Source organism: Cervus elaphus, chromosome 18, assembly GCF_910594005.1.
Source record: "Cervus elaphus chromosome 18, mCerEla1.1, whole genome shotgun sequence".
NCBI lineage: Eukaryota > Metazoa > Chordata > Mammalia > Artiodactyla > Cervidae > Cervus > Cervus elaphus.
Genome location: NC_057832.1, coordinates 112,825,885 through 112,847,833, shown reverse-complemented (window position 1 = coordinate 112,847,833; position 21,949 = coordinate 112,825,885). Strand labels below are relative to the sequence as shown.

Sequence of the window (21,949 nt, the reverse complement as noted above, 5' to 3'; positions counted from 1 at the left end):
ATATCTTCGAAGATAAAACTCAGCATTATATTGTCCCTGTAACTTACCCACTCAAACAGGCATCAAATATAAAGAAAACTGTTACCTAATATGGTTGTTGGGTGTGTAATTATGTACACGTGCCCTTGCCAAACCCTCCTCAAACTGATGCAATCTACTGTTTTCTTCCTGATTTAGCTATTAATGAGTTTTAAAAATACTTGTTAAGTGCAAAACATCAATTTTCCAAAATATTTTTTCCTCAAAACACTTTGTTGAGAAATATAAAATTGTTAATGCAGTCAGAAGTGAATTGAATGAGTGTGCTTTTTAAGTTGGGGATTCCCTAGTAGCTCAGCTGGTAAACAATCTGCCTGCAATGCAGGAGACCCTGGTTTGATTCCTGGGTCAGGAAGATTCTGCTGGAGAAGGGAAAGGCTGCCCACTCCAGTATTCTTGGGCTTCCCTTGTGGCTCAGCTGGTAAAGAATCCACCTGCAATGTGGGAGACCTGGGTTTGATCACTGAGTTGGGAAGATGCCCTGGAGAAGGGAATGGCTACCTACTCCCATATTCTGGCCTGGAGAATTCCATGGAATGTGTAGTCCGTGGGGTCACAACGAGCTGAACACGACTGAGTGACACAGGACAAGTTTGTTTAAAGGGAGTGCAAGTAAGCTTCACAGGCACACAGGCTTTCTCCCAAGGAGTATATCGCTGAAATCTCCAACAGAGATTAGAGTTATGGGCAAATAAGAAAGCCAGGATTTTAGAGGGTGACATTATAGAGAGGAAGTATGTGTAGAAATATATTCTAAAGATATCTGTGGAGGTTTTTGTAGGCATTGCCTAAGTCCTAACATGAAAAACCATAACTGAAATTTGTCTTAAATCTATGAGGAATAAGCCCTAAAAGGAGCAAGGTGAACAACATGTTTAATTGTCATTAGGGAGAAAAAAACAAAGCTTCACTTCATTAATCTTAATATATGACAAAATAAGCTATAGTCTATGATTTATTATTCCAAATATTAAAAAGCAGAAGACTTGATCAATAACCAAGAGATAAAAGAGCCGATAGAAGAGGTGTCAGATATACCACAGAAACTGAAGCTCAAGACTTCAAAATAACTTATATCAAAGAAAATGGGGGAAAAGATACAGAAAATAGAAAAACCAATATTGCAATGAAAAATTAGAACCTACAAAAATAATCAGATATTCCTTCTTCTGTCTGCCCTCTAGGGGATGAGGCTACATCTAAGAGGGTTGGGCAACCTTCCTGATGGGAGGGGCTGCAGATATTCCATCTTAAGGAACAAATAATAATGTGAAATTAAGAAAACAGCATGTGGATTTAATAGCAGACTTGACCCAATCTAGTGCAAGATCAATGAATTCAAACAAAGATCAACAGGAAACACTCAAATAAAAACATTAAAAGAAAAAAAAGAGAAAATGGAGTAGCATATGGAAGACCTATGGGAGTGTGATTTTTAGAAGCTAACCATCCTGAAGAAAAATGCCAAATAAAATGGGACAGGAGTGGCAAAAATGGTGGAGAAGGAAGACCTTGAGCTCACCTCCTCCCACAGTCACAAAAAATTATTAAGTATTTATAAAGCAACTGTTAATACAAAAGATCAGAAAAGTAGCAGAGATCTTCTATAAGTAAAGATGTAAAGAAGGAACCACAGTGAGAGAGGCAGAAGGAGTAGTGACACAATATAGTCAAGACTTAGATCCTCAGGTGGGTGACCCACAAATAGGAGGATAATTACAATTTCAGAGTTTCCCCTTGAAAAGCAAGGGGTCTAAGATGGACCCCAAGCTGCTCCTCAGCCTGGGATTCCTGTACCAGGAAGAAGGGCATGAGAACATTTGGCTTTGAAGGCCAGCAGTGCTGAATTTGGGGTGAGCGATAGGGGCTGTGGGATTAAAAAAAAAAAAAGACTCCACTCTTAAAAAGCATACATGGAATCTCACCAAAGCTCTGTGGCTCAGAGTAAAAGTAGTCATTTAAATGGGACCTGGGTGAAACACACCTCCAATCTTGCGATGCCTCCTGGAGAGGTATGAGGCAAATAGAACTGACTTTGGGGACACAGACCCTATAAACAACCATTTTGGGGAGCTCATTCCTATATGAGGATGCTGGTGCTGGCAAGCACCATTTTGGAATCACCCCTCTAGCTTTTGGCCCAGGGAACTGGCTCTACAGCCTGCCAGTAGCACCAGTCCTTAGATGCTCAGGGCCAAGCAGCAAGCCAGGCAGCAACACCGGGCCACTCATGAACGAGCTGATTGCCTCAAGACCCTCTGAACACACTGCCACCCTGGAGCCCAGCCTTACCTGCCAGGGGACCCAGGACCTGATCCCACATCCCAGAAAGCGGCCACTAGCCCTGGGAACCACCTCCTCCACCAGTGTGCAGGCAACACGCCCAGGATCCCCTGGGCGACAGTCTTACACACCAGCAGGCCAATGGAAGCTCTGTAACACATGTGACCCTACGGCCAGCTACGTCAGTAACTGGGTCCACCCAGCAGCAGGATGACACTAGATTTGGGATCCCTGGTTCCACAGCTACCCATCCTGGAAACTGAATAGACATTTTCTAAAGAATATGTGTGAATGACCAATAGGCAAGTGAAAGGATGCTCAACACTGCTAATTATCAGAGAAATGCAAATCAAAACCACTGAGGCATTACACCCTACCAGTCAGAATGGTCTTCATCAAAAATCTACAAATAAGTGATGGTGAGAATGTGGGGAAGAGAAACCCTCCTACACTGTTGGTGAGAATGTAAACTGGTGCAGCCACTATGGAGAACAGTATGGAGTTCCCTCAAAAACTGAAAATAGAACTACCATGTGATCCAGCAATTCTCCTGGTTGTGTATCTGGAAAAAAATAAAAACACTAATTTGAAAAGAAGCATTCACCCCAGTATTCATAGCAGCACTATTTATGATAGCCAAAATAAAAAAGCAATGCAAGTACCCAAACAATGAATGAGAAGATATGGTAAGTACATGTAATGGAATATTACTCATCCATAAAAAATAATAAAAGTCTGTCATTTTTAGCACTATGGATAGAACTAGAGACTATTACACTTAGTCAAATAGGTTAGACAGAAAAAGAGACATATTGTACGTTATCAATTACATGTGGAATATAAAAAATAATACAAACAAATATATATGCAGAACAAAAACTCACTGATACAGAAAACAAACTAGTGGTTACCAAGTGGAAAGCAAATAGAGGAGGGGCAAATTATGAATAAGGGATTAAGAGATAACAAATTACTGTATACAAAATAGATAAGCAACAGGGATATATTGTACAGCAGAATATTCTGCTATAGCAACCATTATCAAAATGATTTTTAATGAAATATAATCTGTGAAAATACTGAATCATGCTATACATCTGAAACTAATATTGTAAACTTACTATACTTCAGTAAAAAAAGAAAAAACTAGAAGAAAATATATGCAATACTCTGATGTTCATCTTACTGATTTTTTGAATGTTGCTTCAGGCAAAGGAAGAAAAAGCAAAAATAAACAAGTGGGAATACATCAAATGAAAAATCATTTGCACAACAAAGGAAACTATCAACGAAATGAAAAGGCCACATACTGAACAAGACAAAATATTTTCAAATGATCTAATTATGAATTAATATTCAAAATATACAAAAAACTCATACATCTCAACCTCAAAAAAAAAAAAAAAAAAAACTACAACCTCATTAAAAAATGGGCAGAGTCTGAATAGACTTTTTTTCCATAGAAGACATACAGATGGTCAACAGGCACTTGAAAAGATGCTTAACATCACTGGACAGAGAAATGCAAATCAAAAGCACAGTGAGATATTGCTTCACACCCGTTAGATGACTGTTATCAAAAATACAAGAAATAGCAAGTGTTGGTGAGGATGTAGAAAAAAGGGAATACTTGTTCACTGTTGGTGGGAATGTAAACTGGTATATCCACTGTGGAAAACAATGGGAAACTTCTCAAAAAATTGAAAACAGAATTACCATACAATCCAGCAATTCCAACTCTTGGTATTTATCCAAAGAAAACAGAAGCACTAGTTAGAAAAGATATATGCACCCCTATGTTCATTGCAGTATTATTTATAATAATCCAAGCTAATTTTTTTTTTTTATTAGTTGGAGGCTAATTACTTCACAACATTTCAGTGGGTTTTGTCATACATTGACATGAATCAGCCATGGAGTCACATGTATTCCCCATCCCGATCCCCCCTCCCACCTCCCTCTCCACCCGATTCCTCTGGGTCTTCCCAGTGTACCAAGCCCGAGCACTTGTCTCATGCATCCCACCTGGGCTGGTGATCTGTTTCACTATAGATAATATACATGCTGTTCTCTCGAAACATCCCACCCTCACCTTCTCCCACAGAGTTCAAAAGTCTGTTCTGTACTTCTGTGTCTCTTTTTCTGTTTTGCATATAGGGTTATCTCCAAGTAAATCAAGTGCCCAAAAATAGATAGATGGATAAAGAGTATGCAGTGTATATATATGATAGAATTCTACTCAGCCATAAATCTTGCCATTTTCAACAACATGGATGAACCTAGAGCTATTATGCTAAGTGAAATAAGTCATAAAGAGAAAGATAAATATTGTATGTTTTCACTAAATAACAAAATAAATGAATTAACACAACAAAACAGAAACAGGGACATAGATACAGAGAACAAATACGTCATGGCTAAAGGGAAGAGAGGTAGGGAGGAGGAAAGAAACAAGAGAGGGAGGGAGATAAAGACATACAAACTTCCAGTTGCAAAATAAGTGAGTCACAGTATGAAATATACAGTATGGGAAATATAGACAATAACTATATAATATCTTTGAATAGAGATAAATACTAGCTAAACTTATCATGACAATCATTTGAAGATGTACAGAAATATCAAATTGCTGTGTTGTGTAGCAAAAGTTAACAGTGTTATAGGTCAATTATACTTCAAAAGCAATCAGACTCATAGAAGAAGAAATCAGGTTTGTTATCAACAGATAAAGGGGCAGTGGAAACTGGGAGAATTGGATAAAGGCAGTCAGAATTACAAAATCCTTACTATAAGATAAATTATAACTAGTGGTATAATGTACAATATAATAAATATAATTAACACTTGTGCTCATGTGTGCTCAGTCATATCTGACTCTCTGAGACCCCAAGAACTGTAGCCTGCCAGGCTCCTCTATCCATGGAATTTTCCAGGCAAGAATACTGGAGTGGGTTAGTTATTTCCTTCTCCAGGGGGTATTCCCAACCCAGGGATTAAACCTGCATCTCCTACATTTGCAGGAAGATTCTTTACTGCTGAGCTACCAGGGAGCCACATAATTAACACTACTATGATTATATAGGAAATTTGTTAAGAGAGAAATTTCTAAGAGTTCTCATCACAAGGAATTTTTCAATTTCCTTAATTTTTTATCTATATGAGATGACATTTACTAAACTTACTGTGATAAAAAATTTACTTTTTATTTAAGTCAAATCATTATGTTCTATCACTTATACAGTGTTTTATGTCAATTATATCTCAATAAAACTGTAAGAAAAATTAAAATTAAAAACCAAATTGGCAGAAAAGCAAATTTGGAGGAAATTACTTTGGAGTATTTCCCAACATGATAAAAAGTTATGTTTCCATGAACACAGAAAGCTCAGCAAATTGGAAGCAAGAAAGGTGGAATTAAAGTGAGCTAAAACACTGACCTGCCTCTTGAGAAACCTATATGCAGGTTAGGAAGCAAAAGTTAGAACTGGACATGGAACAACAGACTGGTTCCAAATAGGAACAGGAGTATACCAAGGCTGTATATTGTCACCCTGCTTATTTAACTTATATGCAGAGTACATCATGAGAAAGGCTGGGCTGGAGGAAGCACCAGCTGGAATCAAGATTGCCGGGAGAAATATCAATAACCTCAGATATGCAGATGACACCATCCTTATGGCACAAAGTGAAGAGGAACTAAAAAGCCTCTTGATGAAAGTGAAAGAGGAGAGTGAAAAAGTTGGCTTAAAGCTCAACATTCAAAAAACTAAGATCATGGCATCTGGTTCCATCACTTCGTGGCAAATAGATGGGGAAACAGTGGGAAAAGTGACAGATTTTATTTTTTCTGGGCTCCAAAATCACTGCAGATGGTGATTGCAGCCATGAAATTAAAAGACGCTTACTCCTTGGAAGGAAAGTTATGACCAACCTAGACAGCATGTTAAAAAGCAGAGACATTACTTTGCCAACAAAGGTCCGTCTAGTCAAGGCTATGGTTTTTCCAATAGTCATGTATGGATGTGAGAGTTGGACTATAAAGAAAGCTGAGCACTGAAGAATTGATGCTTTTGATCTATGGTGTTGGAGAAGACTCTTGAGAGTCCCTTCGACTACAAGAAGATCCAACCAGTCCATCCTAAAGGAGATCAGTCCTGGGTGTTCATTGGAAGGACTGATGCTGAAGCTGAAACTCCAATACTGTGGCCACCTCATGCGAAGAGTTGACTCACTGGAAAAGACCCTGATGCTGGGAGGGACTGGGGGCAGGAGGAGAAGGGGACAACAGAGGATGAGATGGCTGGCATCACCAACTCGATGGACATGAGTTTGGGTAAGCTCCGGGAGTTTGTGATGGACAGGGAGGCCTGGCGTGCTGCGATTCATGGGGTCGCAAAGAGTCAGACATGACTGAGCGACTGAACTGAACTAAACTGAAAACATTACAGTCTTCTGAAAAACAAACAGAAAATATTTTCAAATCAGGGAAAATATTTATACTTATTATCATCACAAAACATTTCTTTCATATGGAAAAAAATTTTTTTGTTTAGTGTTTCTTGCAATAAACTGACAATAAACACTTAATTTTTTTCCTTCTACACTGGATCCACCAGATTTAGTCCTATCTATTATTTATTACTTGGATATATTTCTCAGTAAATGTAGGCAAGTTCAGACTCTCAAATATTTACTTTCATTAATCATTCATTCACCCTTTCTCTGTTCCAGATATAGATCCAACTATTCATTTTGTCTAAGTTAATAGTAAGTTACATAAAAGCATCAGTCTACCAAGTTGCACTGCTTCAGAGTAGGAGAGTAACTAGTAAGCCTTGCTCCTCTGATTCAGTTCAGTTCAGTTGTTCAGTTGTGTCCAACTCTTTGTGACCCCATGGACTGCAGCACACCAATTCTCGGAGCTTACTCAAACTCATATCCATAGTATTGATGATGCCATCCAACCATCTCATCCTCTGTCATCCCCTTCTCCTCCTGCCTTCTATCTTTCCCAGCATCAGGGTCTTTTCAAATGAGTCAGCTCTTCGCATCAGGTGGCCAAAGTATTGGAGTTTCAGCTTCAGCATCAGTCCTTCCAATCAATATTCAGGACTGACTTCTTTTGGATGGACTGGTTGGATCTCCTCGCAGTCCAAGGGACTCTCAAGAGTCTTCCCCAACACCACAGTTCAAAAACATCAATTCTTTGGTGCTCAGCTTTTTTTATAGTCCAACTCTCACATCCATACATGACTATTGGAAAAACCATAGCCTTGACTAGATGGAACTGTGTTGGCAAAGTAATGTCTCTGCTTTTTAATATGCTGTCTAGGTTCATCATAACATTTCTTCCAAGGAGCAAGTGTCTTTTAATTTCATGGCTGCAATCACCATCTGCAGTGATTTTGGAGCCAGAAAAAATAAAGTCTGTCACTGTTTCCATTGTTTCCCTATCTATTTGCCATGAAGTGATGGGACCAGATGCCATGATCTTAGTTTTCTGAATGTTGAGCTTTAAGCCAACTTTTTCACTCTCCTCTTTCACTTTCATCAAGAGGCTCTTTAGTTCTTCTTCACTGTCTGCCATAAGGGTGGTGTCATCTGCATATCTGAGGTTATTAATATTTCTCCTTGATTCCAGCTTGTACTTCATCCAACCCAGGATTCCTCATGATGTTCTCTGCATATAAGTTAAATAAGCAGGACAACAATATACAGCCTTGATGTACGCCCTTCCTGATTTGGAACCAGTCTGTTGTTCCTGAAAACCTATGGACGGAGGCTCATGACATTGTACAGGAGGCAGTGATCAAGAGCATACCCAAGAAAAAGAAATGCAAAAAGACACAATGGTTGTCTGAGGAGGCCTTACAAATAGCTGAGAAAAGAAGAGAAGCTGAAGGCAAAGGAGAAAAGGAAAGATATACCCATTTGAATGCAGAGTTCCAAAGAATAGCAAGGAGAGATAAGAAAGCCTTCTTCAGTGGTCAGTGGAAAGAAATAGAGGAAAACAATATTCAAGAAAATTAAAGATACCAAGGGAACGTTTCATGCAAAGATGGGCACAATAAAGGACAGAAATGGTATGACCCTCTGATTACTGCTTTCAATATTCACTGTTAATTCTTGCCTCAGGGTGAACCACAAGAGATTTAAAACAACTCCACTCGTCCTCCCTTAAAATACAAATGAAAACTCTGAACTGAAAATAAAAAACTCTTCAGCATTAAAAAAGAAATTGATGAATGGCATTTAATTAGAATAAAAGACTTCTGTGGTGTTGAAGAAACTCGTGAGAGTCCATTGGACTGCAAGGAGATCCAACCAGTCCATCTTAAAGGAGATCAGTCCTGAGCATTCATTGGAAGGACTGATGTTGAAGCTGAAACTCCAACAGTTGGCCACCTGATGTGAAGACCTGACTCATCTGAAAAGACCCTGATGCTGGGAAAGATTGAAGGCAGGAGGAGAAGTGGACGACAGAGGATGAGATGGTTGGATGGCAAACCAACTCAATGTATATGAGTTTGAGTAAACTCCGGGAGTTGATGATGGACAGGGGGGCCTGGCATGCAGCCAGGCATGCTGTCCATGGGTCGCAAAGAGTCGGACATGACTGAGTGAACTGAACTGAAAGACTTCTGCTCTGTTAAAGAAAAAAAAAAAAAAACACTGGTAAAATATGAAAAGATAAGCAACACACAGGCTGGGGAGAAATCTTTGCATGTGTATGAAAAAAGGACTTGATACTAAAAAATAAAAAAAGGACATTTACAACACAAGAAGAAGGTGGCTCAGTGGGTAAAAAAATCTGCCTGCAAAGCAGGAGATACAGGAGATGCAGTTTTGATTGCTGGGTCTGGAAGACCCCCTGGAGGAGGAACTAGCAACCCACTCCAGTATGCTCACCTGGAGAATCCCAGGGACAAAGGAGCCTGGTGGGCTACAGTCCATGGGGGTCACAAAGAGTCAGACACGACTTAGCGACTAAGCACACACACACAAGGAAGACAAACAAGTCAGTTAAAAATGGGCAAAAAACTCTGACAGACACCTGTTCAAAGAAGATACACAAATAGCAAAGAAGCACATGAAAAGATGGTCCACATCTATGTGATCAGAGAAATGAACATTAAAACAACAGTGAAACATCAGCGTACACCCAGTAGAATGGCTAAAATCCTGACCTTTCACAACACCAAACACTGATTTGGATGTGGATCAACAGAAAGTTTCATATACTGCTGAGGGGAATTCATTTTCATTCATTGCAAAATGGTGCAGCCACCTTGAAAAGACAGTTTGAAAACATCTTTAAAAAATACTCTACTATACGAGCTACAAATTGCACTACTAGGTATTTATCCAAAAGATTTGAAAACTTATGTCCACATACAAAACATGAACAGTAATATTTAAAGCAGCTTTATTTATAATTGTCTAAACTTAGAAGCAATCCAGATGTCCTTTGGTTGGTAAAGGATAAACTGTGGTGCATACAGACTATAGAACAGTATTCTGCACTAGAAAGAAATGAACTAGCATGTAAAACAAACAAACAAACAAAAAACTGAAAACTTAAATGCACACCACTGAAGTCAATGTGAAAATACTATATACTGTATGATCCCAATATTCTGAAAAGCCAAAACTATGGAGGCAATCAAGATATCAGTGGTTGCCAGGGACTAGTAGTGAGAGAGGAAGAGGGGACTCTCAGGACAGTGAAACTACTCGGTATGAAAATATAATTGCACGTAATTATACACTCATCCAGTACACAGAATATACAACAGCACAAATGAATCCTCACGGAAGCTGTGAAATTTGGGTGATGATGTATCAGGACGGCTTTATGAATGATAACAAATGCATGACTCTGTAGGGGGATGTTTATAATGGGGGAGGTGATGTATGTATGGAGACAAGGGGGTATTGGGGGTATCTCTGTACCTTTCACTCAATTTTGCTTTGATTCTAAAATTACTTTAAAAATATAGTTTATTACATAAAAATGAGTAAAAGATATAAAGAAACACCTTGTCAAAGATATGCAAATGGTAAAGAAGCACTTGTAAAGAAACTCAACATCGAATATCAACAGGAAATTTCATGTTAAAACAAGAATGAAATACCAGTGCAGATAGGTCAGAACTGTGAAAATCCAAAGTATCTCAGGATATCCATAAAAAGCTGGGTGCTTGCTATGTTTCTCGGTGGTCCCAACAAGGAATCCAAACTGCCATTCGCATCAGTGCCTGAGCCACAGGCAAGACAACTAACAAACCCTCACACTATTCCCTGAAAAGCTAAAGCAGTCTGCATAGTCCATTCTTCTCTTTCCCTCTTGAGGAGGGGCTGGGAATGGGAATTTTCTCCTGATCCTGATACCCTGGGACAGAGAAGAAAAGCAGTTGCTGCTGCTGCTAAGTCCCTTCAGTCGTGTCTGACTCTGTGCGACCCCATAGATGGCAGCCCACCAGCTCCCCCGTCCCTGGGATTCTCCAGGCAAGAACACTGGAGTGGGTTGCCATTTCCTTCTCCAATAGAAAAGCAGTTATGGACAGTCAAATGCCATAAGTTTCCCTAAAAACTTCACTACATATCTTCTTGACTTTGTGCTAGTCTGGGGTGCTGCAAACTCCTGTGTGATGTCTGGTGTTCCATGAAGGCAATTAGATCTTTATTATGTCATCTCCATGGAAGAAGGGAGTTGGGGGTTCCTATTGTACCTTCTTGCTGATGTTACTTTGTAGAATCCTCATCCTTAAGTCATGTATTTTGATTGGAAATTTTCTTGACTATTAGAAGAAATGTTCACTACACCATAATTCTGCCCTATGTCACACTGATCTATTTTTCTGCAATACTTTGTGGAAGGCAGCCTTCACTTGAGCATTCCGTACACTGTAGACAAGGGGGTTCAGTAATGGGTTGAAGAAGGTGTAAAACAGGAAAAGGATTTTCTGCTGTTCCTCTAGATGACTGCTGTCAGGGGACAAGTACACCATAATGGCTATGCCAAAGTAGAACCCAACCACACAGAGGTGGGAGGAGCAGGTGGAGAAGGCTTTCTTGCGGCCCTCCTTTGACTGGATCTTCAGGATGGCCCTGAGGATGCGCACGTAGGAGACCAGTACCAAGGAAAGAGGCCCAACTAAGATAAACACGCCATCAGCAAAGAGGAACATTTCATTGATCCAGGTTTCACCACAGGTCACTTTGAGGACAGAGCTAATTTCACAGAAGAAGTGGTTCACCTTCTGGGGCCCACAGAAGGGCAGCCGTAGAAACAGACTTACTTGGACTATGGCCAGGGAAAATCCACACGCCCAGCAAGCGACGGCCAGCAATGTGCACACCCTCCAGTTCATCATGACCGTGTACTGCAGGGGGTGGCAGATGGCCACAAACCGGTCATAGGACATCACCACCAAAGTCAGGCACTCTACAGAAGCAAAGGCCAAATAGGAAACCATCTGCATAGTGCACGAGAAATAGGAGATGGTTTTCTTGTGTTTCACTAGGTTTTCCAGCATATTTGGTAAATTGCTGGAAGCATAGGCGACGTCAGTGATGGCCAGATGAGACAGGAAGTAGTACATGGGGGTGTGCAGTCTGGGGTCAAGTGAGATGAGTCCCAAGATCATGCCATTTGCCAGCAGGTTGAAGGTATATAACAGGATGAAGATAACAAAGAGGAGCAATTCCACATTTTCACTGAGCTGGAAGCCCAGCAGGATGAATTCTGCGATCCATGACTGGTTGCCCTCCATTCCCAAAGGCAGTCTCTAAGGGACTGAAGTGTGATGCGAAGGTCAGAGCTGGACAGCAACGAAAATCAGAGTTACTTATGTGAAGGAAATTCAAAAGAAGTTTGTGTGCTTGTCCCTACTTCAATGAGAGTTCTCCAAAATGTTTCTCAGCATGTTTGTTTTTCTTACTTTATAGTGAAGTTATCAAAATTTAGGATAAGTATTGGAAATATAAATAATATTAGTATACACACTTTACCAATTTTTTTATGTTTGCTTTATCATTTCTCTCCCTCTCTCTCATTAATATTCTCTGAACCATATAATAATTAAGTGCAGCAAAAGGCCAGTTTATCTCCAAACTGTTTGATTTGTTTAAGAGCGAGAATCATGAGATGATAACATGGGTCACTATTTTAGGTATAGCATTTCAGCCCTGCTGGTCCAAGACTGAAGTCCAATGTCACATATAACATTTTACCTCCTCTAATCTGAAAGTTAATCAGTTTTCTTTCCTTGACATTGATATTTTTGAAGAGTATGAGTTCTTATTTTGTATAATATCTCTCACTTGGGTTTTTCCATGGATTTCCCATGTTTTATTTAATATTATGAATTTCTGGTAGGAAAAAATGTAACCTTGTTAATATTAAAACCTTTCATGAATACACAAATAATGTTAAGTAATCCCAATATAGGTGATGCTACTGTGTATTACTTGGTTAAGGTGGTATCTCCAAGTTAATTCCATTATATTCTTAAAGAGATGAGAATACCAGACCACCTGACCTGCCTCCTGAGAAACCTGTATGCAGGTCAGGAAGCAAAAGTTAGAAATGGACATGGAACAAACAACTGGTTCCAAATCGGGAAAGGAGTACGTCAAGGCTGTATATTGTCATCCTGCTTATTTAACTTATATGCAGAGTACATCATGAGAAACACTGGATTAGATGAAGCACAAACTAGAATCAAGATTGCTGGAAGAAATACCAATAACCTCAACTATGCAGATGACACCACTCTTATGGCAGAAAGCGAAGAATTTAAGAACCTCGTGATGAAAGTGAAAGGGGAGAGTGAAAAAGTTGGCTTAAAACTAAACATTCAGAAAACTAAGATCATGGCATCTGGTCCCATCACTTCATGGCAAATAGATGGGGAAACAATGGAAACAGTGACAGACTTTATTTTGGGGGGCTCCAAAATCATTGCAGATGATGACTGCAGCCATGAAATTAAAAGATGCTTGCTCCTTGGAAGAAAGGTTATGACTAACCTAGACAGCATATTAAAAAGCAGAGACATTACTTTGTGAACAAAGGTTCATCTAGTCAAAGCTATGGTTTTTCCAGTAGTCATGTATGGATGTGAGAGTTGGATTATAAAAAAAGCTGAGCACCAAAGAATTGATTCTTTTGATCTGTGGTGTTGGAGAAGACTCTTGAGAGTCCCTTGGACTGCAAGGAGATCCAACCAGTCTGTCCTAAAGGAAATCAGTCCTGAATATTCATTGGAAGGTGAATATTCATTGGAGGGTGATGCTGAAGCTGAAGCTCCAATACTTTGGCCACCTGATGCAAAGAACCAACTCATTTGAAAAGACCCTGATGCTGGGAAAGATTGAAGGTGGGAGGAGAAGGGGACGAAAGAGGATGAGATGGTTAGATGGCATCACCCACTCAATGCACATGAGTTTGAGTAAACTCTAGGAGTTGGTGATAGACAGGGAGGCCTGGCGTGCTGCAGTCCCTGGGGTAGCAAAGAGTCAGACACGACTAAGCCACTGAACTGAACTGAATTCATAATTTTTAGTACTTTGTTCCTTCCAGCTTAAATTATTCTGTACATCTTGTAGATTTTTTACTTCAGCTTTGAATCAAGTTATTTCACTAAAAACATTTAGTTTCTCCATAATTGAAAAAGACACACTCACCCCAATGTTCACCACAGAACTATTTACAATAGCTAAGACATGAAAACAACCTGTCCATTAACAGATGAATGGATAAATAAGCGGTGGTATATATATATACAATGGAACGTTATTCAGTCATGAAAAGGAATACATTGGAATCAGTTCTAATGAGGTGGATGAACTTAGTCTATTATACAGAGTGAAGCAATTCGGAAAGAGAAAAACAAACATTGTATATTATTGCATATATGCAGAATCTAGAAAAATGGTACTCATGAACTTATTTGCGGGACAGCAAAAGAGATGCAGACATGAAGAACAGACTTGTGGACACAGTGGGGGGAAGGAGAAGGCAGGACAGTTTGAGAGAGTAGCATTGAGGCATATACATTACCGTACATAAAATTTGCTGTATGATGCAGGGAGCTCAAATACAGTTCTCTGTGACAACTTAGATGGGTAAGAGGAAAGTTCAAGAGGGAAGGGACATCTGTATAGCTATGGCTGATTCATGCTGATATATGGCAGAGACCAAGACAATATGTAAGCTAATTATCCTCCAACTAAAACTTCTAAAAAGAGGGGAAAAAATAAAGTACATCTATATGAGTAAAAAATAAATTTGGTTTCTTATTGAGGAATCATGTTTTTAAATCAGCATCTGGATTTATTGGATATTAAGTTATTAATATTTTTATCAGGATTGTTGCCAAATTTCTAATATTCTCATTCAACAGAAACCATATACAATTTGGGACAGTACCTAAGTTGTTAACTGAATAATGAATTCTCAGCTTCACTTGTCTAATCCTAACACACGTTTACTGACTTCTTTTGGAGAACATCACTAATTTAACACTAGTAAAGAAAATGATATAAATATTATATGGAAGTTTACTTTTTAGGCAAAAGTATATTTAGAATTAAAATTACTTACACTTTTTGGTTTTCTTTATATTTAGATAATGATAGGCTCTTAGAAATTTTAGAATTACAAATTAAAATTTCAATGGTCTGATTCATTCTGTGAACAAATTAGCATTTACCTCATAGGAAATTTTGACATCAGGTTTTCCTAAGTCTTAGTAAAACATGACATTCCATAAAAGGCTTAAGAGATAATACATGTGTGAAAACTATGGCCAAAAGTGATCTTTGCTAATAACTTGTACATATAGTTTTGCACTATTCACTGTATCTATGTTTTTAAAAAAATAATTAAATTAAACAGTTTTATTTCTCTCACTTAAATCATGCCATGCACATTTTCCATACCAAAATGTTTTGATGCAATATACTTTAAACATTTGCATACTATTTTCTTGCATACAAATATTTTAATTGATTTCATACATTACCTTCTAACCAGGTTATATGTAATGTAATGCCACTGATTCAATTTTATACATTTTTTGCATATACATTTTATTATTTTCTTATTGCATATTCATGGACATGGGAGTTCTCAGACTTCTATCATCTTTCTACCTATATCCATCACCATCATCATCATCTATAAAAAGCAAACAAGTCAAAAAAATCAAAACATATCAGCCCTAGAAGAAACCATTCCATGAGAAAAGATCCTAATTTAACAATCAGAACTGTAACCTCAAGTTCACCTTTCCTGTGAAGTTGTTCCACTTCAACCTTTCTACTTTTATCATGTTGATTCTCACATTTTAATACAATTTAGCCAAACCTGGTATAAAATACATTTCTTGAGGTTCATTCTACAGGCATTTTCTCCTTAAGACATCTTTTTACATATATGGTTTTAATTAACCCTAAGATATGAATTTTTCACTTTGCTTCTAATCTATAGTTTCTTCTTAATCTCACTTTGGGGCTCAAAGAAGTACACCTGTTTCCTAGATGAATGACAAGAAGGAATGACTTGTTATTTATTTAAGACCTACACTATCCATTATACAGAGATATCTTTACCAACATAGTTATTACAGGTTAAACAACAGTATTATATAATTAACATCATAATTTTCCATTACCAAATGTTGCAAACTATGATGTGACTTTTATCACTCATGGCCAAAGCCTGGTTTCTAAAAAACGAACATATTCCTCGATAATATGAGAAAATATCTAAAGATAGATGATACATATAGTTTTAATTCCTATGCCTGGACTTTATATCATGGAAGGAATTAGTAATTAAGATATTCTGAAAATTATTATATATCCTTGTGAAGAATATCAGGTTTAGTTATCCTCAGATGAAGACAACCATTTCTGAAGAGAAATTCTGGAAGCAAATCAGGGTAAGCTAAATTGGTACAGGTACCAGCTTCCTTGCTACAAAAGGAAAAATAACAGGATCTTTATCAAACGCCTAGAGGGTTTCTCCCAGCCACTTACTAACTCCTCCCTACTGAGCAGAAAATAAAGGAGCTCCAGGGTTCTCACTTCCCTGGCAGGAGGACACATCTAGGATGTAGAAGGAACAGATGGTTCTCAGCCAAGGAAGAAATGAAAGACAGTGAAGGACAAGTCACGTAACAGCTCTGGCTTCATCACATGTAAGGAGAGGCAAACGCTCTAGATGATCTTATGTCCCTTTTACTTTGATACTACGATTCAGGGACATTGAGTTTCTCCAGTTTCTGCCCACATGTAGGACATCAGCGAGGGGCTCTGACTAGGAGGAGTGAGAAACCTACCTTTAGACAGCGTGGGTATCAGATGTGACTCTGAGACCCCTGCACAGAGCAAGAAAGGGGTCTTCAAAAGGGTGTTTTTTTTTTCTTTTTCCTAAACCTGATGATTCTGCCAGCCTTCTCCCCTGCTCCTCTTTAACCATTAATCAATGTGTAAGTAAGGATTTATATAACTGGGAGCTGCTACTATTTCTGGTGTTTTTCTCAATTTGGGCTGAAATGTAGAGGAAAACTCACAGAGATGGGGAATGGCTGGAGCTGAGTCACCTGCTCCCTGGAGTGAGTGCAGTGATGGTTGAGACCTAGACACCTTTTCTGTCCTGACGGAGAAGAACTCAGGGTGCTCGGGAGCCTCTGGATGTGAGGGTTTTTAGAGTCTGATCACTTAAAACCAGCCCATTCCCCAGAGGCATTGCCCAGAGTCCAGGGAGCAAATCACTAAGCGTCTTCTCACCGTTCTGTCTTCCCTACAGAGCAGAGCAAAACCTAGCCCTCCCCTCTTGGCTCTTCAGCTTGCGGTCAGTGTGCATGTGTGTGTGAGTGATGAGTGCATGAGTGTTTGTGTGTGTGCCTGCTTGTGCTGAGAGGTATGAACTATGTTAGAACTGCAGGTTGTCCTTCATCAAGAGGATGTTGATATAGGAATTTAATAGATCTCAGCCTTACATTATGAATCATGTCCCACAGTACAATCCCCAAGGATATGTATGTATTGTGTACTTCTTCTTGAAACTGTTCCTCTCCATATCCTACTTTGGGAAAGTTTCATGATGTAATAAATGTTACCCCCATGGAGCTTGTTAAGCCAACCCCTCTAAGGACTGTATTTTCCTTCAGGAGTACAGTTTTGCTAAAAAGTGTTAATATGAAAGTGTCTGTTAATTCCCATTGCAAATACTACTTTTTAGTTGGAAAAAAATGGAGATTGAATCCAGCCCCTCAGTGCTTTCCTGACTTCTTTTGGTTTCAAGGTATTTCCCAAGTATTTGTCCACTTTCTAAAACATTTTCCCCTATATACATATCCTACATTTAGAGAATCCATTGTAATCTCTCTGCTTTAACATTTAGATGTTAAACTTGGGTGATGGATGGCTTTGTCAGATCTAGAGAAAGCATGCAATCATAACGCCTGAGATCCCTTCAAATTCATGAGTATTCACATTAATTTGGTTCTTATTGCTATGCTGGTGCTGCTGCTAAGTCACTTCAGTCGTGTCTGACTCTGTGCGACCCCACAGATGGCAGCCCACCAGCCTCCCCCGTCCCTGGGATTCTCAAGGCAAGAACACTGGAGTGGGTTGCCATTTCTTCTATAAATCATACTAAATTTCCCTAGTTTTCTCTCCCAGATGAAAATGCCCTATTTTCTCACTCTTTAAATCTCCCACCTACCCTCTCACTCACAGTTTCAGCAACTGCATGATAGTAGCTGAGAACATAAGAGAAATCACATGACAGTGTTCACAATCTCTACATCACATTCACACTTTGCTGCTGTTCAGTCGCTAAGTCATGTCCAGCGCTCTGTGACAACATGGACTGAAGCATGCCGACTTCCTTGTCCTTCACTATTTCTCAGAGGTTGCACAAACTCACGTCCATTGAGTCAGTGATACTATTCAACCATCTCGTCCTCTGCCACCCACTTCTCCTTTTGCCTTCAATTTTTCCCAGAATCAGGGTCTTTTCCAATTAGCTGACTCTTTGCATCAGGTGGCCAAAGCACTGGAGCTTTCACAGTTACTAAATCTATGCATTATCCCAACTTCTCTGCTGTTATTATTGAGTCACTAGTTTGTGCCTAACAAAGGCCAGCCTTTCACTTATGTGAGGAATCCCATTCAATTGGCTATCATCAAGAACATAAGAGATAACAAGTGCTAGAGAGGATGTGGGGGAAAGAAAGGAAACCTTTGTATACTCTTGGTGGGAATGCAAGTTGGTTCAACCATTATGAAAAATCATATGGAGGTTCCTTAAGGAATTAAAAATAGAACTATGATATGATCCAGCAATTCCTTTTCTGGTTATAATCCCAAAGGAGATGAAAACAGGATTTCAAAAAGACACATGCACCCCCATGTTTACTGCAGCATTTTTCTCCATAGCCAAGACAGGGAGACAACATAAGTGCTCATCAGTGGATAAATGGATAAAGAAGATGTCGTATATATACATAACGGAATATTATTCAGCCATGAAAAAGGAGGACATTCTGCCATTTGCAACAGCGCGAGTGGACCGCGAGCATATTATGCTGATAAACCAGACCAAGAAAGACAAGTATGGTATCACTGATATGAGGAATCTTGACAAGAGAGACTTCATAAGAAGAGAGTAAAATGGGGGTTACCAGGGGATTTGGGCGAGAGGATAGGATCAATGTTGTTTAGGGTACAAATTTAACAGTGAGTAGTAAATCAGCCTTAGAGACCTAATGGACAGTATAGTTAATACAGACAACAACAATGTATTATAATCAAACTTGGTAAGCTACTAGAATTTAATTACTCCAACCACTATAAAAAAAGGATAATTATGTATTGTGAAAGAGGTGCTATCATTGTTACAGTGACAATCACATTACAACATATAAATATAACAAATGAACACTGTACACCTTAAATTTACAAAATGCGCTATGTCAAGTATATTTCAATTTAAAATATAATGATTGTTGTTTGGCAGAAACCAGCACACTGTAAAGCAGTTATCCTCCAATTAAACAAATAAATACGATGAAAGGCAAATTATTTTAGAAAATTATAGCAAGTAATACAACCTCAAACAAAGAAGCTTATGAAAATAAATCACTAATCAGAGTTGGAAGAGCTTTTAATCTCATTTACTCCACCCTTTATTTAAAAAGCTTGTTTCAGTTCCTACTGCGTGTATAATATTATGCAAAGTAATATCATGGGTTATAAACCTTTAGAAACAGTGTTTCTATTTTTGAAATTAATAATCCAGCTAGGGAATATTTTCTAGATATTATTATAATAGCATTTTATATTAAAAATAAATTCTTGATATTTGCATTTTCTCTTTTCTCTCCTCAGGATACTTAGTAATTTCAATGAAAAAACTTGCTTTCTATAGGACAGTATATATGTTTTATTGTTTGAAGGACTATTGATAAGTAATATACATCAAGCTGCCTCTTTCACAACTGATAAGCATTAACTGTAATGTCCATCAAAACAGTCAATTAGAATTGCAGATATACAACACCATATTGGCCTTCACAGCTGTTCAAATTCTATTTTTATTCCTCCTCCCAAACTCCTAACACTTTCCTATCGATAAGTCCTTTTCCTCATTTATAACATTTATTATGATTACTTCTTCATTCATTCAGCCATTTTTTCATACCTGTGATCATTCAAAAATATTTAGTAAGACTTCACTATAAGTCAAGCACTTGTGATTACTATTCAAACACTAAAGATACAGATCAACTGATTAGGATAACAGACAGAAATGTTGTTTTTTAAGAATGTTTACAAATTCTTTAAGTTTTAAAAAAATGTAATATCATTCATGTGAATATTTGAACTACTGAAGTTGTTCCTAAAAATGTATAAGGGATATTAAACATTCTATATCATGACTAAATATTGCACATGCAAAACAACATGGTAATGTGGCTAGCTTCGTTCTCACTGCCCTTGAAGATGAGTATGATCATACTCAAACACATTTATTGACAGGACATTGTGTGTTTATGCTTAGGTTCAGTTTAAGGTTTATGGATATTTTAAAAGGAAAAGGAAGTGGAGAGAGAATAAGAGAGGGAGAAAGAGAGAGATGATAGAGAGCAAACACAGGTAGAAAAAAAGATGAGTCTGGGGGTGGGGTGAGGTGAGGTATGTACCACAGGAAAGGGGAAGCTGAGTGCTGGGTAGCTACAGAGAGGTTGGAACCAAAAGGACTTCTGAAAAGTTGATAGAATTTAGATGATTGTTGTCAAAGGCAGAACTAAGTCTGAGACACAATTTCTGAAAGTGTGAGTTTCCCTGGCAGCTCTGACTGTAAAGAATCTGCCTGCAGTGCAGGAGACCTGGGGTTTTAATCGTAGACTTTCGGCGCAAATCCGTCTGCTGTTACCTTTATGTCAGTAGAGGTACAGTAGCAAGGACAGTAAGTTTCTACAGTCAAAAGAGGAAACACTGAGACAAGTCTCTGATTGGCAAACATTCTACCATGGCAGGAATTTTTTTTTTGAAGTGGAAAAGTCTTTCTAATTGCTCTTTAAGGACGTTTGGCCATCCCTGGTTGGCTACCAGGGGGCAAGGGAGCATGTTAAAGACGCTCAAAGGGAGAAGGGTTGCCACTATTACAGAGGAGTATTTTCCGTATTCCATGTCTTGAAACTAGTGGGTGGTTTAGGTGGTTTGGGGTGGGGGGCTGTGACAATGGTCCTCACGGAGCTAGTGGCAGCTACAGCAGAAAGCAACAGGAATGAGGGGATAATGAATAAATAAGGAGTATTGCTATTTAAACACTGAGGAGACCACCCTAGTGAAAGATCATGAGAAATGAAACTTGTTCTACCAGAAGATGAAATGTAAATGCCTATAATTAGAATTTGGATTTGACGGACTAGAACTTTGGCTATCTATCATTTACAGGGTTTTGAAAAGAAATATGAATTAAAAAAAAAAATTTAAAGAAGGTTATGTGAGAGACTTATAATAGAGACCAACTGCCTTATAAATGAGTCACTTCTAGCAAAGAGATGTTACTTTGAAAAAATGCTGGTCTTGATAATCCACATGTTCTTTGTGAAAGTTGCTCAGCTGTGTCTGACTCTTTGCAACCCCATGGACTATACAGTCCATGGAATTCTCCAGGCCAGAATACTGGAGTGGGTAGACTATCCCTTCTTCAGGGGATCTTCCCAACCCAGGGAACAAACCCAGGTCTCCCGCATTGCAGGTGGATTCTTTATCAGCTGAGCCACAAGGGAAGCCCAAGAATATTGGAGTGGGTAGCCTATCCCTTCTCCAGCAGATCTTCCCGACCCAGGAATCGAACTGGGGTCTCCTGCATTGCCGGCAGATTCTTTACCAACTGAGCTATCGGAGACGCCCACACGTTCTTTGTGGGGAGGGCGGGATGGCAGGGGGAACTTCCAAGCATTTAAGCCTTTGAGGAAAACACACATGTACACACACACACACAATTTCTGAGTACCAGAGATGGAGGGAAAATTCTGCCCATCATAATTAGTGGAAAATACAAAGCTACCTCCAGGAGTGAAGAGTTTGTACAGAT

General features: G+C 38.8%; 1 protein-coding gene across 1 annotated transcript; it reads right to left on the bottom strand.

The window, feature by feature from the left end:
* Positions 1-11,165: 11,165 nt before the first annotated feature.
* Positions 11,166-12,098, bottom strand: LOC122674401 (olfactory receptor 2A5-like). Its single transcript, XM_043872694.1, has one exon. It carries the CDS (start codon positions 12,096-12,098, stop codon positions 11,166-11,168), a length of 933 nt encoding a protein of 310 aa, XP_043728629.1.
* Positions 12,099-21,949: the final 9,851 nt, after the last annotated feature.

What these genes read in the sequence shown, in the direction of transcription:
- LOC122674401 (XM_043872694.1), bottom strand. Translation starts at nt 12,098, where the DNA reads ATGGAGGGCAACCAGTCATGGATCGCAGAATTCATCCTGCTGGGCTTC.